The sequence below is a fragment of the Electrona antarctica genome (assembly GCF_951216825.1).
Source record: "Electrona antarctica genome assembly, chromosome: 23".
Classification (NCBI taxonomy): Eukaryota; Metazoa; Chordata; class Actinopteri; order Myctophiformes; family Myctophidae; genus Electrona; species Electrona antarctica.
Window position 1 is genome coordinate 21,733,570 of NC_136804.1, and position 16,217 is coordinate 21,749,786.

Consider the following 16,217-nt stretch of genomic DNA (forward strand, 5'->3'; position numbering starts at 1 on the left):
GCAGCTGTACGAAAAGCTTGAATTATCCTCTTTCAATCTGTAAAGTTTTTGTTTCATAAAAATCCACCGTAGACATGTTATGAGCTACTTCCTGTCAAGAAATTCTGTGCAGGTTATTTTTTCTAAGTGTCAGAGTTTGGGAGTGCTTGTTGATATTACTCAATAGCCCTGCGGCTGCGTACCACCTGTTTTGCATTTGCACATAATGCAGGAGGCAGCAGGAGGTTTCATTACTAAAAACGAGTGCTTCCAAACTCCAATACTTAGGGAAAAATCACCTGCAATGAATGTCTTGACTTGCTCATAACAACTCTACAGTGGACTTTTATGAAACAAACACTTTGCATATAGAGGATAATTCAAGCTTTTCGTAGGCCCTACAGCTGCAATGTTTGACGTTGGTTAATACAATCAGATTTTTCTGTTTGGATGAATGGGCTGTCAATGGGAAGTTGCAGGTAGCACCTTGCTTGCTGGCAAGATGGCCGTGGACTGAAAGTCAATTGTTCACCGTCCACCTGCATGTGTAGGCCACACATTCATCAAAGGCATAAGGCACTCACACAATGCTCTCACAACACCACCACCATTCTCCTGGCTGAACTGTAAGTTTGCCCTTTGACTCACAATAGAAGACATTTTTTGGACAATAATTATGGTATCAGGCCTGCAACGGGGGGGTTTGAGTACCCATTTTATTTTTGTTTTATTTTGATATGCCGACTTAGATAGGATTCTAAGGTTCAAAGTGTCAATCATTTTGTATTTACATTGCATTGGGGAAGTGTAAAAGTGAACATAGTGCATTTACCTGTTAAACTGAACTGTATTGAGTTACAAGACACAATTGACAACTTTTGATAACTCTTATTTCATTTTATCTAATATGTCTAAGTAAAATTATAAAAGACTTGTGTGGGTTGTTTTTTCTATTTGCTTAGATAAGGATTTCATCATAAAAAAAGGTTTAAAATGGTTTAAGCTTAAAAGGTTAAAAACAAGTGATTTCATGGTAATTAGTTAAGGGAACTCAAGTTTATATTAAGTTTTAAAAAGCTAGGTACTTTTAAGTTAAAAGAACTTAGGGGCCCTGCCCGTAATTCATAAGGGGTAAAAGGGGCTATACAGGCACATGAAGACACTGTATCCACCACACCTATTATACCTATTATCTATTTTACAGGCATATAAAGAAATTAAAGGTACGTATAGATTTTCCATCCAACCATGTTCATGTGGTATGGAGCTCAGACTTTTATGTAGACATTAGACAGTATAGAGCATGTTCACATGGTATGTACACATTTGTATATAGACATTGTTGGAATAGGTGAGAAGATACCAAATTGTTAAATAAATTATAATTAGCCTAATTAATAATGCTAATAAGAAAGGACTGTAAATTGAACTACTTCGATAGCAGAGCAAGAAACTCCGGAAATGTAAAAATACTTTTGAAAGCAATCAGAGTAGAAAGTAATCAGGTACAACCGCACACTGTGTATCTGCTCGGCACAAGAGTATTGTCTTATTTAATGAAGCAACGTTTCGGTCACTAGGGACCTTCCTCAGGCATAACACATCATTTTGACAGAGTTACTTATACAAACATTTGAAAAAGAATCAACCAATCACAATAGACAGAGTCTAATTAGAGGAAGAGGTACAGCTTGTGATGATCCTCAATTTGCTGACATCATTTAAAGGCACAAGGACCCCAAATAACCTTTACATCATTTCAGTTACATTCTAAAAATCATTATACGAGAAAAGATGTAAAGACTAATGGTTGTACAAATACATTAGGAAATCAACATAGTCAACAATAAGAGACAAAAAGTCACTAGGTCCTGCTCTCATGACATACAGACAATGAGAGTGGAAAAATACATAGAATATATATATATATACATACACAAACCAAATTCACTTCTTGCCTCGTTGAGTGAATTTGGTTTGTGTAATGTGTATGTATATCTGTCAAAATGATGTGTTATGCCTGAGGAAGGTCCCTAGTGACCGAAACGTTGCTTCATTAAATAAGACAATACTCTTGTGCCGAGCAGATACACAGTGTGCGGGTGTACCTTATTGCTTTCTTTGATGTCCACTGGCCTACGCACCTGTGCATACGCCTGATTGCTAGGTGTGCGATAGTGTTCTCCTACAAAGTAATCAGAGTACAAATAAATACTCAGTACCAAAAATGGTTATAAACCTTTTATAAAGTTAAGAATTAGTTTTAACAAGAATACTTTTTAGGAGAATAATCAATATCCATATAATACCTTAAGTAGGAAATACTGTTAGAGAAATACCTTAAAATACCCAAAAGATGATTAATTGAATCCACAAGAAAGAAGGGAATGTCCAGCTTCTATGATTTAGCCAATTCATTTTAGTTCGGAGAGCACAAAGAATGAGTCCACATACAGCCAATTACAAAATGTGTTTCTCCGTGCCACAAAATGGACACGGCTTATATATCATTTTAATCAAGATTGAGAACACTAGGCCTACGTGTCAAACAGCCAACACCTCTCATGCTAGAGGTGCATGAGAGTTGCTGACCCTGAACTGAAATAATAAAAAGGATATCACAAAAAGAGAATAGTACAAAGTAGATTTTGTTTTTATTTTAAAAAGTATATCAATTTCATAACTGTGGAAAAAATGTTGTGTATAACAGACTGAAAGATAAAGGACAAGTACATTTACTAAATGTTCATGTTTTTGTATATTTTCTTTTGTGGATTTTCCATGTTCTTTAATTAGTACATGTGTCAAACTTTTATTTTTGTGAAATGACAAAGACACATGGATACTGTTCATTCAAGTGCTGTGGATGATATAAAACATTTGAAAAGGGAAGGGTGACTGCTGTTTAATTCTCAACTGTTCTGGATCTCATTATTTACATGAAAGTTATGAGCTTTCTATCTAGCACCTCTACTGGAACACTCCATCATCGCAGTTCCTGTTTACACTGAGCATGTGCAAACCTCCCGCAGGAGAGTGGGCCGCACCTCCGTGCACCATCCTCGGAAAAAAGGTGGATATAATCGGAAACTGCTTCCTGTTCTGTAAACTGCACTTCCTTCCAGGTGATTTGATGCCTGGTGGCTGTCAGAACAAGCTGTGAACAACTAAGTGGTATGAAAAAAAGGCACAGACTTGTCATTTATTGTTGATTATTTCCATAATACACAAGAGCTGATGATCTCTTATTGGAGTCCAGACTGTGATCCTGAAGCAAAGATAATTCAGTCAAGTTTAATGTTGTGAATCCACACTAGGCCCAAAGCCTGTAGCTAATGCTAACCATGTCATAACATACTTCATTTGCTTGTTTGAGTCCAGATACAAAAACCACGCCAGAGAATATTGTCTTGGTGTTTTAATCATACTTTAGTGCAACACTGTAACATTGTAGTGATGTTTATGAAGAAGTTTGATGCTAACCAAGATGCTAACTACTTAAGCATTTACATACTTTGTTTTTGTGATTCTATTTTACTATCTTACATGCCTATGTTTTGAGATTTTGCCTTGTTTATTGCTTTATTGTTGATTGCTTGTTCTGTGTTCTGTTCAGCACCTTGTGACTTTGCAAATAAAATGTACTTACTTACTTACTTACTTAAGCTAGCTAGCCTTGGTTACTGAGGCAACAGCATGGCAAAACATTAAAGGGTCATTCTGCTTATTTTGTTGACATGAACAACACTTGTTTGAGTGTCTTAAAAGGATCCCTGGCTAATAAGACAAATATGCCTTAAAACATTATTCTTGCCCTGCTCTACAACTAAAATAAAAACACTTTCTTAAATAGAGAATCTTTCACTCAATAGGAACTGCTCCTATGGCAAGTTGATGATGTCATATGTCCATAATGGTCTAGTCCTATGGAATGTATGGAATGCATATGCTAATAAAAACAATTTAATACTTCCTAAGGTTAATATGAGCAAAGCAATATTTTATATACTTTTTATTAGCATGTGCATTCCATACATTCCATAGGCATATGCCATCATTTCATATATACATATATATACATCTTATATATGACATCAACTTCCGACAGGAGTAGTTCCTATTGAGTGAAACATTTTCTTTTTATGAAAGTGTTTTTATTTTGTAATTTTAGTTATACTGTAGAGGGGCAAGTATAATGTTTTAAGGCATATTTGTCTTTAGCCAGGGATCCTTTTAAGACACTAATGGTGTGTTGTAGTCAGTGGTGTAAAGCAGGGGTATTTATTCAGTGGTCCTTCAGGGGGTTCCAGGTGGTCCCCGCCAAATGGACATTAAAGAAAATGAACCCTTGTGGGTCCATTTGGTTTCATTGCACACACTCCTCTCCTGCATCAGTTAATTTATACTAAGTCTACACATTAGAGAATGTAGAAGAATTGTTATTTTGATCAACGTTTGCCTTACTCTCTGTATCTCTCCTGTGGTACCAACATTAATACATAATACATAATACTCTCTGTATCTCTCCTGTGGTACCAACATTAATACATAATACATAATACTCTCTGTATCTCTCCTGTGGTACCAACATTAATACATAATACAGCCTTACTCTCTGTATCTCTCCTGTGGTACCAACATTAATACATAATACAGCCTTACTCTCTATCTCTCCTGTGGTACCAACATTAATACATAATACAGCATGGAATTGTGGACAAAATCTTATCCAACAATGACACCAGAAATATTCTACATTTACGTACTGTAGGCCTACTTAAGTACAATAATGTTGAGGTATTTGTACTTTACTTGAGTATTTCCCATTTCCAATACTTACTCCACTAGAAGAGGCAAATATTGTACTTTTACTCCACTACATTTATTTAAAAACTTCTGTTAACTTTACCTCACTTCTTTTAGCATTTAGTTAATTATCTTAACTAAGATACGAGTTTGGTTGTTAAAAAAGGTTGGCATTGTTTAATAATAACTGATCTAAATAAGGACCTATAAATATTTTTGGAGCTCTAACAGTGACAAAGCCATGAGAGCAATGATACAAAAACGTTTTACAACATATTATTTAAGTTATCCTATGTTCCCTCAGCCCTGTGTTCCCTCAATGTTCCCTACATATATATATGTTATCCAAAGCTCTATGTTCACTCAGTCCCTCAACCTGATAAGTGCAATAAGTGTAATAGTGTAATAAGTGTAATAGTGTAATGGTGTAATAGTGTAAGTGCAATACATGTAATAGTGTTAATTGTGTAATAGTGTAATAAGTGTAATAGTGTAATAAGTGCAATAGTGTAATAAGTGCAACAGTGTAATAGTGTAATAAGTGTAATAGTGTAATAAGTGTAATAGTGTAATAAGTGCAATAGTGTAATAGTGTAATAAGTGCAACAGTGTAATAGTGCAACAGTGTAATAGTGTAATAAGGTTAATAGTGTAATAAGTGCAATAGTGTAATAGTGTAATAAGTGCAACAGTGTAATAGTGCAACAGTGTAATAGTGTAATAAGTGTAATTTTTTTGATTTTATTTTATTTATTTAGAAAAGCAATCATAATACAACATTATAATCAGCGATTCAAGGATTACACAGAAAAGTCCAAAGACTTATTTCCACTGAGGTCCTCTCACACGGAACAATACTTTAAAATACATCACAAATACATAACAGTACATATACATTACATACACAACACAACAAGTACGACCCTATCCATCCCTCTAAGATGACCCTTTATAGGGGAAACTTTTCCAGTAGCCATTGTTTAATCTTCTGTTTAAATGTCCTCAGATTGGAGGTCAGTTTAACACTGGTTTCCAGGCTGTTCCACTGTGTGGCTCCTATATAAATGAATGAGCCTTGCCCACTTTACTTTTAAAAGCAGGGAGCACCACATCTGCAATACTGGCTCTGGTGAAATGGTTAATAGTGTAATAAGTGCAACAGTGTAATCGTGCAACAGTGTAATAGTGTAATAAGTGTAATAGTGTAATAAGTGCAATAGTGTAATAGTGTAATAAGTGTAATATAAGACATAAATATACGTTTTTCAGAAAGCTTAGGTCAGGATTTAGAGGGCTTTTTAGAATCGGCCAAAATGGGTTAACATTGTTTTCATTTTTGTTTGTATTTGTATTTGTATTCCTTTTTTGGCGTGGCGCTATTTTATTTAATTATGTTTCTCACTTCAGTCAGGGAAAGTTGATGGAGTGACAGTCATGACTCATGGCATAAATAGTACAGTACACAGTACATGTATACTGTACAATAAATGCATGTATAATTTCATATATGACACAAGATGTACGCGGTTATAGATTTACTCTCTCGATGTTGAATTCCGTTTCGCCGCATTCAAAGGTGTGTGTGTCTTGTCTTGTTTGTGTCCAGACTTCAAGGAGGCGTTTGGTCTCTTTGACAGAGCTGGTGAGAACCTGGTGGCCGATATCTGTAGTGCTCTGGGCAGCTGGGCCAGAAGCCCACCAACAAGGAGGTCACCACCATCCTGGGAAACCCAACCGCAGACGGTAAGAGGCCACACACACACACACACACACCCCTACGTACAAACTAAAACATGCTAATACATAAATACATCAAGTCGTCAAGAATCATACGTAAGCTAAGAACCTAACAGTGGAATATCTATATAATGAAACTATGCGTAAACATACACTATAGAGTGCTACAAAAGGAACAACTGTCAGTTAGAAACCTTGTATATTCTTTTTTTTATGTCATCTTTTGATGCTTATTTTATACTTTGTCGCAGTGGTTCCCAAAGTGGGGTCCGGGGACCCCCAGGGGGTACTTGTGGGAGTTCCAGCTAAATGATGATTTGGAACTAGGGTTAGGGTTAAGGGTTAGGGTTAAATTGTGACTGGGGGTGCTATGGAGGAGCTGGCTATAGAGTGTCGCAGTCCCGCCCCCTTTCATGACGACGCCAGGCCCAGGAAATGAATCACAATGCATTTTTCCCATAGACATTTCAAAAAGTATTTATTTAAAGACCTAACCCTAACCCAAATCATAACCCAAATCATACACAATATTTTGGACCAAACAAATAATTACATAGAAGAAAAACAACAAAAAAGTGTTGTAACCTTCCGTTTTTTTCTACTTTCTAATTCTTTGTTTGGCCCAAATTGTGTTTGTTGTCATGATTTGTCACGACAAGAGTTGGCTTTGTCCGCGACGTAAATGTCTTCAAATAAATACTTTCTGAAATGTCTATGAGGAAAATGAACAGAGAATCATTTCCTGGGCCCTGGTAGGGGGCGGGACTGCGACGCTCTATTTAGAGGGGGGGCTAATGAATCAATGAATTGAGTCAGTCAATTTGGCTTGTTTGGAGGGGGGCTAAGCCTCCACCAGAGGGGGCTAAAGCCCCTCCTTACCCCCCTGGAGCCGTCCCTGATGAGGCATCTATTTTTGAGTGGTGTAAACCACTCCTACAACTGGCTTTGTTATTGAGTGGTGTAAACCACTCCTACAACTGGCTTTGTTAGTTTGTCTGTCTGTCTGTCTGTCTGTTCGTACCAAAAAATGAGCATGGTTGCTATGGTCACCCAGTTCACACAGGTGTGATTTCATTACGTCAGACATTACGTCAGACCACAGCTGATCAGTCTATATAAGACCTTACACCACTCAGTTCACACGGGTGTGATTTTTTAAATATAACACTACCTGGTTTACCTGTGATCCTAGTTAACTGAGACACTACCCTGTTCCTGGTTTACCTGTGATCCTAGTTAACTGAGACACTACCCTGTTCCTGGTTTACCTGTGATCCTAGTTAACTGAGACACTACACTGTTTTTATGTGATCCTAGTTTACTGAGGCACTCAACTCGGTCTCACCCAAAGGGTAACCCAAAGGGTCTAACCCAAACACAGTGAAATAACACAGATTGGCAATTCTGTACATATACTAACACTACTAGCCGTTGAAAGCCACGCCTCCGTCGCGGTCAAAACAGTAGTAGTGTAATATGTACGGATTTTGGGGTTTACTAGTCGTGTGTGTTATTTGAACGTGTTTGGGTGAGATCGGGTTGGAGGCACTACACTGTCTCTATGTGATCCTATAGTTTACTGTCTATGTGGTCCTATAGTTTACTGTCTCTTTGATCCTATAGTTTACTGTCTATGTGATCCTATAGTTTACTGTCTCTATGTGATCCTATAGTTTACTGTCTATGTGGTCCTATAGTTTACTGTCTCTATGTGATCCTATAGTTTACTGTCTCTATGTGATCCTATAGTTTACTGTCTCTATGTGGTCCTATAGTTTACTGTCTCTATGTGATCCTATAGTTTACTGTCTCTATGTGATCCTATAGTTTACTGTCTCTATGTGGTCCTATAGTTTACTGTCTCTATGGTCCTATAGTTTACTGAGGCACTACACTGTCCCTATGTGGTCCTCCATTGCTCTGGTTTGTTAGTTTAAGTGGTGTTTAATATACTGCTCAATATACCACAGTAACTTTGGGTCCTGGACCCCCCTGTTGACCTCTGGGGGGTCCAGACCAACAGGAACGCACCTGCCGCCCCGCGTCCGAAACGGTACTGTACTGGCACACCCGAAATCACCATATATACAGTTAATATGTGCGTGTGTTTGTGTGTGTGTTAGGTTGCGCACAGGTGATGAAAAACAACCATGCTGTTTCCGTGCTCAGCCGCACCCAGCCACCCACCCAGCCAGCCAGCCACCCACCCAGCCACCCACACACATTATCATAGTCACTTAAGGAAGTGGTTACACCACTTAAAAACTCAACAGTTTTTCTCTCTCCACTACTCTGCCACTCAGGTTGTCTTCTCACCACCTCAAGCTATACCCAGACTGAGCTTCTCTTCTTTCCTGGTAAGTCGTGGATCTCTTGGCAAACGATGTATTGTACGTTTGGAAACATTAAAGTTCATAGACTTGGCTGGCAAATGATTTACGTATTAGTGCTCTAAACAAACATTAAAAGGTCCATAGACTTGGCTGCCACATGTGATATGACTAATCTTCAAAAGACATGCATTGGGGATGAATGACATGATGAATGGATTATGTTAAAAATCTAATTTAGATATCTTGCTACTTGAACATTCATTGTTCATTGGTTATCTGGCATTTCAATGTACTGATACAATTGTGTCGCAGATCAAACTGCATAGATTTCATAGATTCCACAGACTTGTTTGAAAGTTGTGTTGGATTTATTTTAATGTGTATTTTCTAAATGTTTAAGAGGTCATTAATATGTCCGTACACGGACAAATGTGTCCATGGCAAGACTTGGTCTTGTCCGTGGTGAATTTTCTGTTTTACACACCATTATAATGTTAGGCCGATGTTGTTATTGGTTTACCTGTGAGCCTAGTTAACTGAGACAATACTAGGTGATTTTTTTTATTTTTTTCAACCGGGCCACACAGCCACACAGCCACACAGCCACACAGCTCATTATTCTACTGTTGAAATGAATGGATTATAAATATAACTGTGTGCTTCGCTTTGTGACCCATGACCTTTGTGTTTGACCTCAGTGGAAAACACCAGACCCTGCCTGAGGGTAATAATTTAACCATATATATATATATACTGTAAATTACCAAAGTCCTAAAGGTGCCATACAGCTGAGTTCTAACCACATAGCAGTGGACAGAGTCTACAGCTGGCATAATGTAATTGTGAACCACATAGCAGTGGACAGAGTCTACAGCTGGCATAATGTAGTTGTGTCGAGGCCGGGCACAGGACTCCTTGTCTACTAATCCAATAGTTATGGAATAATCACTAAGAAAATGAGCTATTGCAGACCTAGTTTTGCTCCAATGTTCTGTCCGTGTCACTGACAGAGTCACTGTGCCGTGTAGTACCAAGGTACCGCACCAAGTTGTCATACAGTGGAAGTTTTACTCATAGTGCTGGCGGCACCACGGTCATCGACTTATCGTGTCATACAGTGGAAGTTCTACTCATAGTGCTGGCGGCAGCTGGAAGAAGGTGTCATACAGCTGAGTTCTACTCAAAGTTCTGGAGGTCCTGAAGGACTTCACGACATAGTGACTCTGTCAGTGACACGGGAGAGAACATTAAGCCAAACTATGGCTGCAATAGCTCATTTTCTTAGTGATTATTTCATAACTATTGGATTAGTCGACAGGGAGACCTAGACACAACTGCATTATGCCTATTACAGTATTCCAGCTAGGGATGTTAATTGTTATGTCTATGTACTAAATCTTTTGCTTTTATTTTATTTTTTCTGGGTTGCCTGATGCATCATGAGGACACCTCTACACCAGCAGTGGATCGAGAAGAGTACCTGAAGGGCTTTACCCAAATTATGTTTATTTACCCAAATTATGTACAGTGTCTCGCTGTTGCAAACATAGTGGATTTATACCAAAAAGCATGTTTTTGCAATAGGCGCCCCCCTACGGATGGAATTTCTTAAACCACCATGTGAATGAAATTTGGGGTGGACTTTGAACGATATACGGACTATTCTGCCTGTGGTGTGTTTTAATCGGATAGGTCATACGGAATGCAGGGAAAGTTAATTTTTGATTCGAGGATTTAAAAAATCATGAAGGATACTATACACTGATGGTAGATCTTGTGATATGCTAGCTTATCCCTGGAATAAAAGTTATGTGTTGAGATAAGCTATGCATACAAAAATGTAAACACTTTAAGTACTATTTAACTGTTAACTGTAAATCTGTATAAAAAATACAAAAACCCTGTCTACTTGATGACTGTGACACACATATTTCTAACTTACGATGAAACTCACTTTCTATGAGAGAAACTTCCTATGAAACACATATTTCTAACTTACTATGAAACTCACTTCCTATGAAACAGACATATTTATAACTTACTATGAAACTCACTTTCTATGAGAGAAACTTCCTATGAAACACATTTCTAACTTACTATGAAACTCACTTTCTAAGAGAAACTTCCTATGAAACTCACTTTCTATGAGAGAAACTTCCTATGAAACAATGTTAGTTTCTTCTCTAGTTTATTCTCTAGTGTCTTCCTTCTCTCTCTAGTTTCTCTCTTTCTTCTCTAGTGTCTTTCTTTCTCTAGTTTCTTTCTTCTCTAGTTTCTCTCTTTCTTTCTTCTCTATTCCTTCTCTAGTTCTTTCTTCTCTCGTGTCTTTCTTCTCTCTCTAGTTTCTTTCTTCTCTCTCTAGTGTCTTCCTTCTCTAGTTTCTCTCTTCCTTCTCTAGTGTCTTCTCTAGTTCTTTCTTTTCTAGTGTCTTTCTTCTCTCTAGTTTCTTCCTTCTCTAGTGTCTTCTCCTTCTAGTTTCTTTCTTCTCTCTCTAGTGTCTTCTCTAGTTTCTCTCTAGTTTCTTTCTTTTCTAGTTTCTTCCTTCTCTCTCTAGTTTCTTTCTTTTCTAGTTTCTTTCTTCTCTCTCTAGTTTCTTCCTTCTCTCTAGTGTCTTCCTTCTCTAGTGTCTTCTCTAGTTTCTCTAGTGTCTTCTCCTTCTAGTTTCTTTCTTCTCTCTCTAGTGTCTTCCTTCTCTAGTGTCTTCTCTAGTGTCTCTCTTTTCTTTCTTCTCTAGTTTCTCTCTAGTGTCTTCCTTCTCTCTCTAGTTTCTTTCTTTTCTAGTGTCTTTCTTCTCTCTAGTTTCTCTCGTCCTTCTCTAGTGTCTGTCTCTCTGTCTCTCTCGCCACACCCCTTTCTCTCTCTCTCTCTCTCTCACTCATTTCCGTTATCTAGCCACACCCCCTTCCTCTCTCTCACTTCCCCTCTCTCTCTTCCTTTCTCTAGCCACACCCACTTCCTCTCTCTCTCTCTCCACACCCCTCTCTCTCTCTCTCTCTCTCTCATTTCCTTTCTCTAGCCACACCCCTTCCTCTCTCTCACTTCCTCTCTGTAGTCACACCCCTTCCTCTCTATCCACACCCACTTCCTCTCTCTCTCTCTAGCCACCCCCTTCCTCTCTCTCACTTCCCCTCTCTCTCTTCCTTTCTCTAGCCACACCCACTTCCTCGCTCTCTCTCTCTAGCCACACCCCTCTCTCTCGCCACACCCCTCTCTCTCTCTCTCATTTCCCTCTCTCTCATTTCCTTTCTCTAGCCACACCCCTTCCTCTCTCTCACTTCCTCTCTGTAGTCACACCCCTTCCTCTCTATCCACACCCACTTCCTCTCTCTCTCTAGCCACACCCCTCTCTCTCTCTCATTTCCGTTCTCTAGCCACACCCCCTTCCTCTCTCTCACTTCCCCTCTCTCTCTTCCTTTCTCTAGCCACACCCCCTTCCCCTCTCTCTCTTCCTTTCTCTAGCCACACCCACTTCCTCTCTCTCTCTCTCTCTAGCCACACCCCTCTCTCTCTCTCTCATTTCCTTTCTCTAGCCACACCCCTTCCTCTCTCTCACTTCCTCTCTGTAGTCACACCCCTTCCTCTCTCTCTCTCGCGCTCTCTCGCTCGCTCGCGCTCTCTCTCTCTCTCTCTCTCTCTCTCTCTCTCTCTCTCTCTCTCTCTCTCTCTCTCTCTCTCTCTCTCTAGCCACACCCCCTTCCTCTCTCTCATTTCCTTTCTCTAGCCACACCCCCTTCCTCTCTCTCACTTCCTCTCTGTAGTCACACCCCTTCCTCTCTATCCACACCCCCTTCCTCTCTCTCACTTCCTCTATTATTAAGATTTCAGCCAGATCTGGATTTTATTTTCATAACCACCTCGTTTTATTGTCCTAGACCACCAGGGGGCAACACCGCCCACTCCCATACATGGTCCCGGGCCCATACATGGTCCATGACTTATCAACCGGTAGGAGAACTCGAGTCCTGGGGCAGGTAGAGTCTTTCCGCTTGCGGTAGGGTCTCTAACCATTGCGCCACCACAGCGTTCTCCTGACTGAGTGAGATTTCCGGGCGCTTATATCTTCTTCGTTCTTCAAAGTAAAGTTTCAGAGCAAAGAGCAGAGCGGGATTTGAACCCACAACGTCTGGATCATGTGTTCAGCCATGTAACACACTGAGCTACCGGGCTCTCTGTGTTCTGTCATGGTTTCTCCTCTGTATCTGACTAACATCCATGATAACACTTAAAAGCATCAAAGACACATGAGATGGAACAGCAAACGCTGTTAAGATGCTCTGTATATGATCCCAAGGCCCCATTTGAAGTGACAACCAGAAGAACAACCTAAAACAGAAGCAAAACTATGAGGAATCTCAGAGAGCTGAATCAAAGAGAGCTCTGTGGCTCCCAGTGTTAAGACACTGTCTATGTGAGCCAGAGGTTGTGAGTTCAAACCCAGCTGAGTTCATTCTTCTTTCACGCTGGAGCATGTTTTGGAGAAGAACACTGGAAAAAGATGCAAAGCAGAGGAGGAGCATGGTGGCTCTCTGGGTTAAACTGCTGTGTATGTGAGCCACAGGTCATGGGTTCAAGTCCAGCTCATGTCTTTCTGCCCAACACATGTTTTAAAGAGTGACACCCAAAGAACACCCTAAAAGTGTGGATGATTAGAGAGAACTTGGTGGCTCCCTCTGTTAAGACACTGTGTACATGATCCTCAGGTTGTGGGTTCAAACCCAGACAAGGCTCTTCTATCTGAATCATAGATGGGGGTCTGTGGCCAAATACCTATTATACATTTGGGTGTCCTTCACATGAAGATGTTTGAGAATCATTGTGTTGATGAGAAGAGGCAGCTGAATGGGTAGAGAGGCTGCCTGGAAAGCAGAAGGTCCTGGGTTCGAATCCCGGTCCTGACAATGTGTCAAGGCCTTAACTACTCTTCTGTGGGAATCAAATAGATTAATGGAAGGATGCTTGTTTGCTTAAACATGTGTAGTAACTGGTACCAATAGACTTGTTTGCACTCATTTCCCCTAAATGAGTGCAATTTAGGCTAATCCTGCCATATATAAACATCTATTCCATACACTAGTGCAAAGATTACATGGCTATAGTAATAATACATCACTAAATAATTTACGTCTATATCGACAAGATCTATAGTATATGTATAGTAATAATACATCACTATAGGGGCGACTGTGGCTCAAGAGGTAGAGCAGGGGGCCCCATGCTATCTAAGTCTACATAAAGTGAAGCTGGGGGCCACATGCTATAACATGCTATCTAAGTCTACATAAGGTGGGGGCCACATGCTATAACATGCTATCTAAGTCTACATAAAGTGAAGGTGGGGGCCACATGCTATAAAATGCTATCTAAGTCTACATAAAGTGAAGGTGGGGGCCACATGCTATAACATGCTATCTAAGTCTACATAAAGTGAAGGTGGGGGCCACATGCTATAAAATGCTATCTAAGTCTACATAAAGTGAAGGTGGGGGCCACATACTATAAAATGCTATCGCACGCACGCACGCACGCGCGCACGCACGTGGGCACACACAAGAACCACATGCTATAGGGTGCCAATTTTTCACGATTTCAGAGGATTTAAAAAAAAAGTGAAAATCAAGGAAAAGCGACAGGCCTTGGACCGCATGCTATAGTGTGCCTTTTTTTTCACAATTTCAGAGGATTTGAAAAAAGGTGAAAATCACGGAAAAGCGACAGGCTATAGTCCATGGTCTCGGAACGCATGCTATAGGGTGCCATTTTTCACGATTTCGGAGGATTTGAAAAAAAGGTGAAAATCACAGAAAAACGAAAGGATATAGTCCATGGTCTTGGACCGCATGCTATAGGGTGACAATTTTTCACGATTTCAGAGGATTTAAAAAAAAAGGTGAAAATCACGGAAAAGCGACAGGCTATAGTCCATGGTCTTGGACCGCATGCTATAGTGTGCCTTTTTTCACGATTTCGGATGATTTGAAAGAAAGGTGAAAATCACGGATAAGCGACAGGCTATAGTCCATGGTCTCGGACCGCATGCTATAGGGTGCCATTTTTTCACGATTTCAGAGGATTTGAAAAAAAGGTGAAAATCACGGAAAAGCGACAGGCTATAGTCCATGGTCTCGGACCGCATGCTATAGTGTGCCTTTTTTCACGATTTCGGATGATTTGAAAGAAAGGTGAAAATCACGGATAAGCGACAGGCTATAGTCCATGGTCTCGGACCGCATGCTATAGGGTGCCATTTTTTCACGATTTCGGAGGATTTGAAAAAAAGGTGAAAATCACGGAAAAAAGAAAGGCTATAGTCCATGGTCTTGGACCGCATTGCTATAGAGTGACAATTGTTCACGATTTCAGAGGATTTGAAAATAATGTGAAAATCACAGAAAAGCGACAGGCTATAGTCCATGGTCTTGGACCGCATGCTATAGTGTGCCTTTTTTCACGATTTCGGATGATTTGAAAGAAAGGTGAAAATCACGGATAAGCGACAGGCTATAGTCCATGGTCTCGGACCGCATGCTATAGGGTGCCATTTTTTCACGATTTCGGAGGATTTGAAAAAAAGGTGAAAATCACGGAAAAGCGACAGGCTATAGTCCATGGTCTTGGACCGCATGCTATAGTGTGCCTTTTTTTCACGATTTCGGAGGATTTGAAAAAGGTGAAAATCACAGAAAAACGAAAGGCTATAGTCCATGGTCTTGGACCGCATGCTATAGTGTGCCTTTTTTTCACGATTTCGGAGGATTTGAAAAAAAGGTGAAAATCACGGAAAAGCGACAGGCTATAGTCCATGGTCTCGGACCGCATGCTATAGTGTGCCATTTTTCACGATTTCGGACGATTTGAAAAAAAGGTGAAAATCACGGAAAAACGACAGGCTATAGTCCATGGTCTCTTGGTCTAGGGGCAAACTTGGCCCATAATAGTTGGAAGGACGAAACTGATGTCACTTATGTAAAATTATTTAATAAATAGCTATTTACAGACTTGCTCATGACAGAATAAATAGATATATATGTAATGGCTCAGAATGAATGAAATATATATCTACAAAGGCTCAGAATATTGGGTATCAGAATATTTACAAAGGCTTTGCATATGTAAATATAGTTACTTACAAAAGACCAGAGTTCGGACATCTGACCCTAACAAGCATACAGGGACAAAAACTACAACTTACACCTACCAAACAGACGTCCTCTCTCACAGGCACAAACAAAGCAGAACAGAAACACAAACTAAGTGGCTTAACAGAGCATGGCATCGGCTGCAGGGAGAGCTGCGTTGCTACTCGAAGAGCTGTTGCCACAGACTGTGGTTATAAAGCCCACACTCCAGGAAGACAGCAAAGTC

General features: G+C 39.9%; 1 protein-coding gene across 1 annotated transcript; it reads left to right on the forward strand.

The window, feature by feature from the left end:
• Nucleotides 1-409: 409 nt before the first annotated feature.
• LOC306916434 (uncharacterized protein) lies at nt 410-10,768 on the forward strand. Its single transcript, XM_079494284.1, has 5 exons — nt 410-605; nt 2,926-3,104; nt 6,392-6,528; nt 8,826-8,878; nt 10,279-10,768. Exons 2-5 carry the CDS (start codon nt 2,993-2,995, stop codon nt 10,286-10,288), a joined length of 312 nt encoding a protein of 103 aa, XP_079350410.1. The 5' UTR covers nt 410-605; nt 2,926-2,992; the 3' UTR covers nt 10,289-10,768.
• Nucleotides 10,769-16,217: the final 5,449 nt, after the last annotated feature.